Source organism: Rhinatrema bivittatum, chromosome 9 (assembly GCF_901001135.1).
Source record: "Rhinatrema bivittatum chromosome 9, aRhiBiv1.1, whole genome shotgun sequence".
NCBI lineage: Eukaryota > Metazoa > Chordata > Amphibia > Gymnophiona > Rhinatrematidae > Rhinatrema > Rhinatrema bivittatum.
Genome location: NC_042623.1, coordinates 163,668,846 through 163,683,812, shown reverse-complemented (window position 1 = coordinate 163,683,812; position 14,967 = coordinate 163,668,846). Strand labels below are relative to the sequence as shown.

The window sequence follows — 14,967 nt, the reverse complement described above, 5'->3', positions numbered from 1 at the left end:
GACTTTAATTTTTGGACACTAAACAAGTGACTCCAGGGTGGTTTTTGGCACCTATAGCAAACATTGGGGGCGGGTGTTGAACAGTCAGCGCCTGCCTTCTTAACACGCCCCAGGCGTCCCCAAAGGGGGACGCCATGCAATATTTAAATTAGGGGGTCACGTTAGTAAGGAGGCGCTAGGGTCCGCCTCCTTGCTAACGTGAACCTGATAGGCGTTGGCGGTCCGCTGGTTAGGTAAACCGACGCCGAGTTTATCGGCGTTGGTTTACCTAAACGCCGCACAGCCAGGGGGTGCAGAAAATAGATGCTTGTCATTCGAGCGTCTGTTTCCTGCACCTGACTGCCAGTGGGGGTTTTTTTTTTCTATTTTTTTAACTTTATTTAATTTTGGTTTTCCTCTTACTTAATATCACAAAGATATTAAGTAGGAGGCAGTATAGGAAAGCATTTTTTTTCTGCTTTTCTGTACTGGTTTAAGGAGCGCTCATCCTAGACGCACATTATTTTTTTTTTTTTGCATCTGGAGTGAATGCTAATAGCCTCATTTACATGCATTTGCATGTGATTAGCGCTATTAGACTCACTCCGCCTTGGACGCTCGTCGAATAGGCGCTAATCCCCTTATTGCATTAGGGGATTCATTAGCACCTATTCAACCCGCGTCCGTCTGCGGGTTACACAGTGCGCTCGGCTGAGCGCACTGTATTGCATTGGCCCCATTGAGGACACCTACCCCTCTCTATGGCGATACAGAGCTAGAGAAGTGAGCCCCCTATCCCAGGGACATTCTTAGCGCTGGAGGCCCTAAAAATTCTCTCTCCCCCTACCCCCACCCTAGGAAGAGCCGGCCAGGATTCCAGTCCTGAAGAGAGAACAAACAAGTTTATGGCCCCCATCAGCGTACAGCCTGGCTCCCGGGATGGGGTTACATCTCTAGCTGCACTGCCTGCTCCATGGAGTTCGGTGTGCCACATGTCTGTTAATGTAGATAGTTCAGCAAATATTTGGTTTAAAGACTGCCCTCCTTAGCCCTGAGAGGAAGGAGGGGCAGCGTTGCCCTGAGTTCTGTAAAAGCGCCTGCCTCTCTGTTTGTGGACCCTCCTCTTTGTGTCTGATTTACAAAGTTTCTTCCGGCTCTCTGTATCCTGTTTCTTGCTGCCTGCTGAAATTTCTGCTGGTGTTGGAGTGGACAGTCAAGTGAGCTGCCTTCCCAGCTTTCTGGTTGTCCTTTCTCACACAGCCCAAGGTTTTCTACCCTTCTCATTGCTGTGAAATTGTAGCAGCCTCTGGTAGCTGAAGAGGTAAGTGGAAAGCAGTAACGATTCACAGGGTTAGTACTGTGATAGGTTAAGTTCTCAGGAGTGGGGGCATTCCCTAATGGGGTTAGTGGTAGCCACAGATAATGCATTATGATTTTCAGTAAGAAAGGAAATAAACTTGGGTTGAAATGGACAATCAGGCTTTTTGTGGTACAAGTAAAAACGATAGGATTTTTTATTTAGAATCAAAGGGAAAACTTTAAGATAAATTTAGGGTGAGGTGTAAAAAATGTGTGTGTTAGTTTGGGGTAATTTTGAAATAGTATATCTGTCCCCCAAAACTTTAATTTTATATGAATTCTGGACCTGCAAGGAAAAAATTCACAGAAAAAAAAAATAATGCAGGATAAAATATTCAACAAAAAACACAAAGTATTTTGCCTGTTTCTTAAAGAGGAACTATCAGATTTATTTTTCAAAATGTAAGCACCTCGTTGGCTAATTTGCATTCTTCCTTTTCACATTTTGTATTTTTGATTTGTTTCTGTGTGTCAGAAAGCAACAAGGTGTAGATCAGCTGCGATCATCCTGAAAGTGGTAAAGCTCAAAGTATGACTGAGTACATATTTATTTGGTTGGATGAGATCCTGGTGTTTATTGGTCTCATCAAGTATTTGCAAATATATTAAAATTCTACTTGATAGCCATTAAAAGAATTTGTCATAATAACAGTCCCTGAATTCAAGAAAGCATGGGCTGAGCACAGAGGATCTCTGAGGAAGTGATAGGGATTGTAGAATTCAGTAGCTGGTGTGGATGAGCAGATTAGATAGATTGTGTGGTTTTTTTCTACCCTTATTTTTCTATATGTAAGGGAAATCCCACTTCTACCCCATAGAAGAGTTTCCCCTTAACATTAATAGTCACAGTGGTTTCAATAGACCTGGTGTGCCAGTAAGTTAGTTCAGAGGTCTCAATAGACCCATACCCTTGGGTGGGGATGTTAGTGAAAGTAGGTGTATTAAGGAGGTGTGCCACTCCCCAGTGGGAAGGATTTTGAATCTGAATACAAGCCCTGCACCCATATGATGCAGGGGGAGTTTTGAGTGTCAGTTTGGAGAAATGTGCATTAGGATTCCTGGAGTTGGAGTCTGTGGTACCCATTTCCCCAAAGAGTGGTACAATGCGCCTTGTCCCTTAACAGGGAAGTTTCCAGGAAAGAGGAGATACTGAATTATTCCTGCCTTGGGAAGGTGCCTGGGACCCAGAGATGGGGATGGCCAAGCCTTGCAGGGAGAAGGAGTCTCAGAGTCCAGGGAGAGTGAAAGCCTGATAGTGTTACAAACCAAATTAGTTTTAGGAGAAGAGGGGAAGGAGGAAACCTCACTCATTCCTGAAGAACTTCCTTTCTCAACTCTGCCGCCTCCTTCGAAAAAGTTCTGGGAGCAGTGGGCATACCAAAAGGCAGAGCCCAAAACTGTTACTAGCACCCCAACACCGTGAAATGCAGAAAATGTTGGTGCTCCAATCAGATGGGAATATGGAGATACACCTCGGGCAGATCCAAGGAGGTCAGAAACTCCCCCGACTGCACGGCCATTATCACTGAGTGCAAAGTTTTCATGCGCAAATGTTGGTTGACCCCTTTGAGATCCAGGATAGGGTGAAAGGAGCTCTCCTTCTTGGGCACAACAAAATAAATGGAATATCGACCCGTGTCTCCCTGCCACTTCTTCTGCAAGGAGTGGCAGGGAGACACCATGAACTCATCCCGAGGAACACTGCGAAACTCCAGTGCATATCCCTCTCATGTCACCTCCAGGACCCACTGATCTGAAGGGATTTCGATCCACCTCTGATAAAAGAGAGGGAGACATCCCCCTATCTCCTGTTCCTGGTGGTGGATCCACAAGCCTTCACTGGGAGGTTTGGGAGGTTCCACTACCTGAGCCCGTGCCCCGCCTAGGCAGTCTGGGCCGAAAGCTCTGAGACCTACAGAAAGGCCGAGTCCTCTGAAAGGTCACCCCTCTGTAGGGATGAAACCGCTTGGAACCCCTGAAGTGGCCCTTCATACCAAAGGGGCGTGGCATCTGCTTCTTATCCTCCGGGAACCGGGGATTTGCCCCACTTACTGGCCAGTTTCTCTAACTCGCTCCCAAACAAGAGCGAGCCTTTAAAAGGCAGTTTTGTAAGATTAGCTTTGGAGGTTGCCTCGGCCGACCAATTTCTCAGCCATAACTGACACCTGGCCGCTATTACCAAAGCTACACCTCTAGCTGACGTGTGGACCAAATCGCAGCCTGCATCTGCCAAAAAAGCGGCGGCAGGTTCCGTTACTGCCCTGGAATTCACACCAGAATCATCAACCTCCTGAGAGTGAAGCAAACAAGAGCAAGCCACCAGGGAACAACAGGCAACTAACTTGAAGATAATCGCCACTGCTTCAGATGCTTGCTTAGCATTAGCCTCAATCCTCCTATCATGCACATCCTTCAAGGCCGCTCCTCCCTCCACGGGGATAGTCGTCCGTTTAGAGACGGCACAGGCAAGCGCATTCACTTTCATAAAACGTAGACACTCTCTCATCACTGGATCTAGGGTTTCACAGGCCTTCCAAGGTTCGACCCCCTTTGAAATTTGCCTCTGGGGCGTCTCACTCAAGATCAATCAATTCTTGAATGGCCCCCGTAAGAGGGGAAAAAACAAGAAACCAAAATGAGATTTTTCTTTGGTTCAGACATGGAATCTTCTCCAGGTAATCCCAGCATCTGCAACATCTGGGAAATCAGGGCCGGCAGTTCATCTCTATGAAAGAACTGCAACATAGTCCTAATCCAGTTCCAGGCCTGGAGGAATTTCCCCATCCTGCAGAGAATCAGGATCAGCCTAATCATCAGTGCTATCCAGATTCCTATCGGGAGGACTTGCAGTCAGTTGAGGTGTACTCCGGCGCTTAACAGTAGTACTGGAAGAGGGAGAGGCCACCGCCTAAGAATCTGATCTGACAGGTTTGGACGGGGCTGAGGACTGTACCTGAAGAAAGGATTGCAATCCTTGAAAAAATTCTACCCAAGAAAAGGCAGAAGGATCCATGCCAAAACCAGAAGACACTTGTGCGGCGCCCACTGAACTTGCGTCCCTTGCTGAGGAAACAGTCAAGGGAGTTCCATGATCAGACGTCCGTACTGGCATGTTCTTAACCAGGCCATAATCAGGCTAGGAAAAACCAGGCTTAGTAAAATCAGAGGAAGATAATTCTCCCTGAGCCTCTAAGCAGCGCTGTACAAGTTAGAGGGCATGCCAGGCTGAGATGCCTGAATATGATAGGCAGCACAGAGGGAAAGGCGCTTAGGTTTCTTAGCCACAGGTACCATTAATCTGTCAGGACGCTTAACAGGCAACTGAAGATATGCATCCAGCCAAATTCATGCTAAAAAATTTAGGTGCACAAAATTTATGTGCACTGTCACCGTGCCAATCCTGGGTGCAAAACCAATATGTTCCAGAATGTGCGCATAGACAGTGCGCCCAAAAGAAACTGGGTGCACAATTCAGAAGCACAGCCGGACGCATTTGCACACACTGACGTTCCTGTAGAGGGCAGCTGAATGCGCAGAAAAAAGGCACGCAAATATGCCGCAGTGGCCTACCATGCGGTGCACAGAAAAAAAAGCCTAACTGCGGGGCCTAGCCCACCCAGGCTGCTCAACCCGCCAGTCTGCCCAGGTTCCTTAACCCCCATGGGAGCGGGAACACCAGAGGAAGTCCTACAACAACCCCTCTACTCTGTCTCTGGACTTTTTTTTTTTTTTTTTTAAACTTACCTGAGCTCAGCCTTTCATGGCTGAGTACAAAGATGATTTCCGGCTGCAGGGGGAAGAGGGCATATACTGTCACTGTTGTGCTCGGCTTCCTGCACCCGCTGCCTTTCAGCTGCTTAAATCAGCTAAGTCCACCCCGGCTGAAGAACCAGCTACCGGACCAAGGCACAGCTACCGGACCAAGGCACTCATCTGAGGTTCCACGGAAATCACCTCAGGAATTCCCAACTGGGGGAGGGACCATTAGGTATCACTGCAGGAGAGCGGGTCAGGCTGATGTCTTGGCAGGACTATAGATGCTGTAACATCAGTTTATTCCGTCTTCATCTGTTGATAGAGGTGCTTAACCCACTGGTCCGAAATCCATCTATCCACATGCTAGGAAAAAGCATAAGGTAATTGAAAGTATCATAACTGGGAATGCATATTATGATGGTCTAATAATATGGCTTGATAAATCTTTTTGTAGATGCTTTTATTGCAGAAATATATATTAACCATGAAGGGGATTGTTTTTACTTATACAGGTCAATGATGCCTTTGTTGCTTCCTAAGCCTCAGCTCTTGATTTTATGCTTAAGTGCCTGTCTTGGATTCTGGGTATAATATGCATTAGCCTGATTGAATATTGTATTTTTGTCTCTGGCGCAATATAAATTGTTCATTTTAACTTTAAGGTCCACCAGGAAAAAAAGTGCTCCTGAGTTGCCCATCCTTAGGGTAAAGCCTGTTCATAGGACCCCCCTACCCCAAAATAAATAAAAACCAGCAGTTAGGTCCTTCTCCACAGTCAGTCACCCTTCCAGACAGCCAATTACAACACCACTAACCCTCAGTCAAAAAACCACACCCAGTCACCCACTCCCCCCCCCCCAAATCCCCATTCAGCCAACCCACTTACCCTCTATTCCCTAGCCAGCCACTCTTTCCACCCTCAGTCAGGCACCTAACCACCCTCTAGCCAGTGAGCCCTATCCCAAGTGCCCAGTCAGCTAGACAGTTTTTGCCAGTTTAATCCTCCCACTTCCACGCCCTTACACAGCTTGCCTCAGTCCTTGGGGTGGTGCAGGCAGCCACCAAAGTAACAGCTGATACTACCGGCCTTTCACAGCTTTCAGTGAGTTTGAGCCATGCGGTGCCTGAACTCCTGCGCTGTTCTCACAATCTCATCAGGACACGATGCAGCTCAGACTCACTGAGAGCCACGTGGTGCTAGAGTACATCAGCTGTTTGGGAGTGTGGCACTGGCAGTGGGCAAGGAATGATGTATGGGGCTCGGGCCAATGTCTAAAGATGCTTCTGTTATTTAAAAAGGAATTATTTTGGCTAAGACTTTAATTTGTTTTCCTCTGGCTTGCCCGAAAAATAATTTGAAACAGCCAGAAAAAGGCTGAAGTCTGTAGACAAATCTCGGATTTCATGGATAAGAAAGATTACTCTTCCCTCTTCTGTGTTGTGTGTCTGTGTTCTCCTTGCTTCCTCTGTCTCCTGTTGTGTAAATGACAGAGAGACTGTTCTCTCTGAAGGTACTGTAGATCTTATCTTTCCTTCCTTTCTCTCAGCAGATACAACATGGCTTCTATTCCCCATCTGCAGGAGGACACCATCTTTCAGAAGAAAACATGGACCTATCGAATCCCAGCATTGCTTTACCTGGCACAGTCCCGTACTGTGCTGGCATTTGCTGAGGAACGGGAGGATGAGGTGGATGAGCATGCCAAGCGGCTAGTTTTGCGCAGAGGAATGTATGACAAAACAGCAACCTGTGTGCAGGTAATCCAGAATATCTGACAAATTGCATTGGTGTCATCTTAAGGTTACATGCACTTCATACACTGTGTGCATTGATCTGGGATAGAAAAGACAGCAGTTTTGGGGAAGTTGGCTAGGTTAACTAGTCTACAGAGGCAGCAGACCTGTCAGCTAATGCACAAGCATAAGCTCCAGTTTAGGATAGTGATGCAGCAGAGCTTTCATTTAATGCACGAGTGTGAGCTCTGGCTTAGGATAGAGCGGCAGCAGGAGCTGTCAGCTGATGCATGAGTGTAGCTAATGCATTAGTGTGAGCTCTGGCTTAGGATAGAAAGGTAGCAGACCTGTCAGCTAATTGCTGCTAATGCTACACCAGAGCCAATATGAAATGTTATGAATTATTCAGAAAAGAAAATGATGTAAATTTGCAGTGATTTTTAGACACATTTCAAACAGATTTTCTGAGAAATATCTTAGCTTGAAGGCTCTAGTCACTGCACTTCTTTCTCCTTGTGGCTAAGAAGTGCTCAGTTTAGTTTTGTTGAAGACAGATATCCTGAAGCTTGAACAGTGCACATTTTGAAGCTTCTAGAGCAGTGGTTCTCAAACGTTTTTTGGCCAGGACACACTGGACAGATAGTTCTCACTTGCGTGACACACCGAACATGTGACTATCACAGGACTAAATGTAAACATGCACTCTGCATCCACAGGAACCTCGTCGACCCCGAAAAATGGGTGCAGAGCAGAACTAGAGCATTACCCGTACAACTCGCCATACAAAAAGATGTCCTGGTGTCAACTCAGTAACCGCAAAACAAACTCCCTCTACTACCAAGTGCAATAGCCCTTCTTATGAAATGACAGTAATTTACCACTAATGCATGTACTATTGAGAAAACACAACAAATAAGATTGTTACAAATGCCTACATTCTAGTAAAATACCTTACCTCGGTCACACACACAAAACTGACCTTCACCAAGTACAGAAAGACCACAAATTATAAATATGGAGACAGAAACTGGAATAGAAACCCCAAAAAGCCTCTGCATGCAGTGCAAACCTGGAGAAATGGAAAGAGAAATATAGCACCTAACATAGTCCCAGGATCTCCAATAATGCACTCAAACTAAGCCCCCCAAAGTTACACCTGCATTCTGGAACACACTCAAACAGTAACAACCCTATCTATGAAAAGGCAACACTACAAATATTAAACCAGGCCCTAAACCAGTGGTTCTCAACCTTTCTAATGCCGTGACCCCGCAATACAGTTCCTCATGTTGCGGTGACCCCTCGCCCCGCCCTCGCCCCTTGAGGGTGGGGTGAGGGCGGGGCTTTGGTCATATGGGGGCGGGGTTATGGATGGGGTTGGATTTTAGTGCACACTTATCATTTAATTATGACATTTATAATGTGAATGTAACTCAACTCACCATAGGTTCTCACATGCATGGCACACTGACCCATGATCGTCACGGGGCTAGATGTAAAAGTACAGTTTGTATCCACAGGAACCCCCCTGACCCACAATAATGGATGTAAAGCAGAATTATGACATTCCCCATACAACTCACCCTACAAAAAAGATATTCTGGTTCTAGTGACATCTCAGTAACAGCAACTCAAACTCCTTCTATTTCCAGGCTCAATAGCCCTACTTATGAAAAGACAGCAGTTTACCACCAATGCATGTCCTCTGAGAAAACACAACAAATAAGACTGATACAAACGCTTACATGCTAGCAAAATATCTCATCTCGGTAACAGACACAGAACCGACCTAACATACTCCCAGGATCTGTAGTAATGCACATAAACTAATCCGCACACAGTTACACCTGTATTATGGAATACACTCAAACAGGAGCAACCCTATCTATGAAAAGGCAACACTACAAATATTAAATCAGGTCCTAAAAACCAATACACCTCTTATTAGGAAAACAGAACTAGCAAGCAGCTATAGATCCCCACACAGAAATAATTGTAAAACTATACTAATAAGCAGAATAAATGTTTCAAAACAGCTATGAACATCCAACAATTAAAAACTCATAAAAACTATTAAACATTCTCCAAACACCAATAAAATATTTCAAAAAAGCAGACATCACACAATTAAAATGGCAGTCAAGAAAAATAAACTTAAAAAGCCACCTTTACTTACCCCCTCCAGCAGCTCTCCTACTCCCCTTCCCTGCAGGCCGTGGCACTCACCAGAAGCAGCAGTAGAAGCTAAGCTCTATACTTATGGTCCTCTTCCTTAGTGCCCATGTCTCTCACACACACACACCATACCAGTCATGCCCCCATGACCAGTTTCTGTCTCTCACACACCAATCATCTCCCAAACAGTCTTTGGCACACACACACCAGTCACCTTCCTGAACAGTTTCTCTCATGCCATACACACAGACACACACACACACAGGCTTCCCACTCCCGTGTTCTACTTACATATACGGGCTTCTCACTCTCATAATCACTTTCTCACACACACACACACACCAGTCACCTTCCTGAACAGTTTCTCTCATGCCATACACACACACACACACACACACACACAGGCTTCCCACTCCTGTGTTCTACTTACATATATGGGCTTCTCACTCTCATAATCACTTTCTCTGTCTCTCTCTCTCTCTCTCACACACACACACACCCACACACACTCACTCACTCACTCACCAGTCTCTCACTCCCATGCTTGTTCTCTCCACATGCACAGGCTTCTCATTCCCATAATCACTTTCTCTCTGTTACACACACACCAGTCTCTCTCATTTCCATGCTCACTCTCCACGTGCACAGGCTTCTCATTCCCTGAATCACATTCTCTCATATTCACACACACACACCAGTCTTTTTCTCTCACACACACCATCACCTTACCAAGCAGTCTCACTCTCTCATGCATGCACACTCACCCAGGTTTTTCACTCCCATGCTTTCTTTCACCCCCACAACACCAGGCTTCTTACGCCCATGCTTTCTCACATACCCAGACTTCTCACTTCCATGCTTTTTCTCTCTCTCACACACACACATCAGTCACCTCCCTGACTAATGTCTCACACTCTCACATACACATCAGTCATCTCCCTGAGCAATCACTTTCATTGTCTCTCACATACAGACACACACATCAGCTCTCTGACCAGTCAATCACACACAGGCTGGCTGGCTGCTTCTCTCTCTTTCTCTCACTCACTTCCTCTTCTCCCCCGAGCACAAATGGGAGCTGCAGCAGCCTCCGCTGGCCAAGAAAGAAGAATCCCATCGGCCGCGGGAGGCTCATGCTGCTGTCTCCTTTCTCCATTACCGGCTGCTTCTATTGCTCGGGGACCGATGCTGCAGCCACTGCTGCTACTTTTTCGCGCGGCGCGGCTCTCTCTCCTTCCCGCGCACCGCGATTCACTTCCTGTTCCGGGTCACGGGAGGGGGGGGGGCAGGCGCAGGAAGAAGAAAAGGCCCAGCCGCGGGTGCAGAGCTTCTTCTAGCGCCGCTGCCATTCCCGCTGGGCTTGAACGTGCTGACAGCCCGGCGGCAACGGCAGCGGGAGAGACCGGGAGCGTGCGACACACCTGCCGGTGCTTGGCGGCGCCGCGGACCGGCAAAAAACTCCCACGGCCCGGTCCCGGTCTGCGGACCGGTGGTTGGGGACCCCTGCTTTAGGCGACCCCTGTGTTTTGGGCGTTCGACCCCCGCCGGGGTCGCGACCCACAGGTTGAGAACCGCTGCCCTAAACACTAATACATCTCCTATTAGGAAAACAGAATAATGCAAACTGCTATGGATCCACACACAGAAATAATTGTAAAGCTATACTCTCAAAGAAACACATCACCTCCCTGACCAGTCTCTCTCTCAATCACACACATGCTGTCTCGCTTACATACAAGCTCTCAATCACACACAAATGCTCTCTGTCCCTCTGGCTCGGTATACTAATAAATGTTGCAAAACAGCTGATGAACAGAACAACATCTAAGAATTAAAAACACACAAAATTTATAAAAAAATGTCCAAATACCAATAAAATATTTCAAAACAGCAGCCATCACATAATACCCAAAATTAAAATGGCAGTAAATCAAGAAAAATAAACTTTAAAAGTCACCTTTACTCACCCTCTCCAGCAACTCTCCTACTTCTTTCCCTTGGAGGCCAAAAGCACACATCAGAAACAGTGGCTGCTGAAGCTCTGTCCTCATGGTCCTCTTCCTTAGGACACACATATACACACACGCACAACCAGTCTATCTCTCTCATACACACCAGTCAGCTCCCTGACCAGTCTGTCTGTCTCTCTCTCAGAAACACCTCACCTCCCTGACCAGTCTCTCTTTCTCTCTTTCACTCACACACACCCACACCACCAGTCTATCTCTCTCAAACACACCAGTCACCTCCCTGACCAGTCTATCTCTTTCTCTTTCACACACAGAAACACGTCACCTTCCTGCCCAGTTTATCTCTCAGTTACACACAAATGCTCTCTCTCCCTGTGGCTTGTTTTCACTCACAACCCCCCCCCCCATCCTCTACAGCACAAATGATAGCTGCAGTAGCCTACTCTTCCAGCCCCTGTGGCCCGAGAACGAAGAATCCCTTAAGCTGCAGGAGCTAACTCTGTTCTTTCTCCCATCGCTGATCACTGGTTGTGCTTCATTTTGGTCCGAGCCTGTGTTGCTGCCAGTACTTTATACACATACTTGGGAACTTTTGATTTACATTCACCCTGAGATTTCAACTGTTAGATAGGGTGGGGACAAGCTCCGAGGTATGTGCACAAGCTTTCTCCTCTCATGCATACCCATTCTTAACACACTCACATTTTCACTTTCGTGCTTATTTTCACAAATCTGCTTATTCATATTCCTCACATTCTCCCACACATACACTCCCTCCTCTACTAGTGGCAGCAATCTCCTCCTTTGGGACCCTGGCAGCAATGAAACTCCTCCTTCATCTTCTTCAGGCCATGTCCTACTTCTGCTGTGGGATGCCCCCTTCTTCCTGCCCCACCGGCCAATCAGAGGCTTCCTCCCTTCTTCCTATTCCCACTGGCAGGAAGAAAGGAGGAGGCTTCCGATTGGTCTGTGGAAATATGGGAAGAAGGGAGGAGGCTTCCGATTGGCCTGTGGAAGAATGGGAAGGAGGAGGCTTCCCAGTGGCCTTTGGGGGCAAAAAAAATGGAAGAGGGAAGCACAACCAGGGCAGCAAGACATCAGGATTCGCAAAACACCTGCTGGTGCTTGGCAACACACTGGTGTGTTGCAATCCACCAATTGAGAATCACTGTTCTAGAGAAAGGGGGCTAGGAGAATGTAAAGATGTAAGCAAACTGCATAAAAATAAGGAATTTGATATTTAATAAAAACTTAGCCGGAGAAGTTGAACTTCTCTGGCTAACTGGTGCCACTGAATATCTAAGTGACTTATCCGATTAGGTTTTTAGCCAGATAACTCAGGGGCGGGGAATAGGTGGATTGGGGAGTTGAGTTAGCTGGATAAGATATCCGGCTAACTCTGGTCAGGCCACAGGGCTGTTCTAAAGTTAGCCAGATAAATGTATCCAGCTAACCCCAAGATGGCCAGTATATTCAGTTGCGCTACCATGCTGCTGAATATTCTGCCTAAGTTAGCCAGATAAGTGTATCCAGCTAACTTGCTGAACTGCACAGTGGCTGAATATGGACCCTCTAAAAATTAAAAATGAAATGCAAACCAGTCAGGAAATTGCATAAACACCTGAAAATGATATAGTCTGCAGTTTTATTGCATTTGAACATTTTTCTTGGCTATGTGTGAATTCTGGACTTCCACTTGAAATGTATATTTCTTCCTGTTCCACCCCTGATCTTATTTTATTGCTGTTCATGGCAGTGGAGGGACGTTGAGACTCTTGTTACTGCTCAGTTGGAGGGTCAGCGATCCATGAATCCGAGTCCCGTCTACGATGAAGTGACACAAACTGTCTTCCTGTTCTTTGTAACTATCCCAGGGAAGGTGTCCGAGGACCACCAGATCAACACTAAAACTAACCTGGTACGTTTGTGTTACATCACCAGCAGAGATGAGGGGCAGACCTGGAGCCCCCTCACGGACATCACAGAGTCTGTGATTGGAACCGAATATGGAAAATGGGCCACCTTTGCTGTGGGGCCCGGCCACTGCTTACAGCTACATAATGATGCGCGAAGCCTGTTGATCCCTGCCTATGCCTATAGCATACACAGCCCTGATACTCCCGCTGTGCCCTACGCCTTCAGCATTATCAGTTCTGATCATGGGAAAACATGGAAACTAGGGAAATTTGTAGCTAAAGAAAGTGCTGTGGAGTGCCAGTTGGTGGAAGTGAACAAGGAAGGGGAGACGCGACTGTACTGCAATGCCAGGAGCAACAAGAGAGTTCGAGTTGAGGCAGTTAGTCAGACTTACGGAATGGATTTTCAGGAAGTTCGGCAAGCAGATAGGCTGGTGGAAGAGCCTCGTGGCTGTCATGGAAGTATTATAGGCTTCTCGAATCCCATGAAAGCTTTAATGGGCAGCACAGAGACCTGGGTACTTTTCTCTCATCCCACAGACTCATGTGGGAGGAGAGATTTAGGACTGTACCTCAACAAGAATCCTTTGGAGCCTGAGCATTGGGAAGAGCCAAAAATCATCTATCCTGGCCCCAGTGCCTACTCTGACCTGCAGTACTTAGGGCCCGGGCCTGATGGTTCCCCATGCTTCTGCTGCCTGTTTGAATGTGGCACCTGCTCAGAATATGAATGCATTAAATTCCTCATGTTCACCTTGCAACAAGTCTTTCCATCAATGTATTGATTTTTTTTCAATCCCCAGCCTGCAGCAGCAGATATGAATAGCCTTCGGTAAACAAACTTTCTGTTCTGTATTTCATATGATAAAAAAAAAGTTTACATTTTAATCCTGATTCTTAGCTGTCTGATCCTTGTTAATCTCTATTAATAAAAATATTGTATTACATATTTTTCTCTCTTATGGCAACAGAATTATAGCGTTATGTGATGGCAGATAAGAGCTGTAATATAAGACCCATCTAGTCTGCTCAATTTACTTCTTTTTACAATACCATAGACCCCAGTTGATCTCTGGTTCCCCCTCACTTCTTTGCCTATGTCCAGCCCTTTTGAAGTCTGTTACTGGTTTTGCCTCCACCTCCACTCCAGTGTTAACCCTGAGTTAACCATCTTTGAGCTTTATCTCATTACCTCTTGTTCTAGAGCATGGCTTACCAAATTTAGTCCTAAGGGGCCACAAACCAGTCTCATTTTCATGATTTCACAATGAATGTACATAGAAAATATTTGCATTTACTATCTTCATTGTATGCAAATATAGTTCATGTCTACTTACTGTGGAAATCCTAACAATGATTCTGGTTTGTGGCCTTTGAGGATCAGATTTGGGGATCCCAGTTCCAGAGCATTCTATCCCCTGGAAAATATTTGCTATTTATACACCAATTCATAGTATCCTCAAAGAACCCCCTAATTGGCTGGAAAATAAAACACCTACATTTACAATTTATAAACACCTAAACACAAACGTCCTGCATATGAGCAGTAGAAAAAGGGGGGCGACATTGCCATTGTATATGTCTCTAATGAGACCTCCTCTGGATCATTGTGTTCCATTCTCGAGGCCATATCGCCAAAGGATAGAGTAAAGGCAGACCAGAAAAGAGTTACCAGAAGCTGTGTGAAAATGAATGTCTTAAATATGTCTTATGAATGTCTTAAAAATGAGGCTAAATGGCGCAAAAACCCAGGAACCAACACCCTTTCAATCTACAAATCATCTCTGCATCAATACAAATCAAGCACCTTAAGATCCAAGAGGGACTACTACGCCTCGAAGATACACGACCTTGTATTCGATGCCAAAGCCCTCTTCAGCTATGTAGCCAACCTCACACAATTAAACCAACCAGAGATTGCACATGACCAAGCTCAATCGAAAGCGGAAGAATTAGCTCTATTCTTCAGCAACAAAATCAACACTCTTCTATCTCAACTCCCCACTAACCCCACTGTTCCACTAACCACTCCTCAACCCTCAATCAACTACACTCGGTTAGAAAAACTTGACACAACT

At 46.1% G+C, this 14,967-nt stretch overlaps 1 protein-coding gene across 6 annotated transcripts in view; it reads left to right on the top strand.

Moving 5' to 3' along the window:
• Positions 1 to 14,730, top strand: part of NEU2 (neuraminidase 2) — a 30,018-nt gene extending 15,288 nt beyond the window's left edge. For 3 of the 6 annotated variants that reach the window (XM_029616722.1, XM_029616721.1, XM_029616720.1), the window contains 2 exons: positions 6,642 to 6,852; positions 12,730 to 14,730. In XM_029616722.1, coding sequence (XP_029472582.1) covers positions 6,652 to 6,852; positions 12,730 to 13,674 — 1,146 coding nt within the window. In that variant the 5' untranslated portion in view covers positions 6,642 to 6,651 and the 3' untranslated portion in view covers positions 13,675 to 14,730. Of the gene's footprint in view, positions 1 to 555; positions 1,868 to 6,641; positions 6,853 to 12,729 lie in introns of those variants that run through there. The other 3 variants (XM_029616723.1, XM_029616717.1, XM_029616718.1) reach the window with 3 other exon arrangements.
• The last annotated feature ends 237 nt before the right edge of the window (positions 14,731 to 14,967 follow it).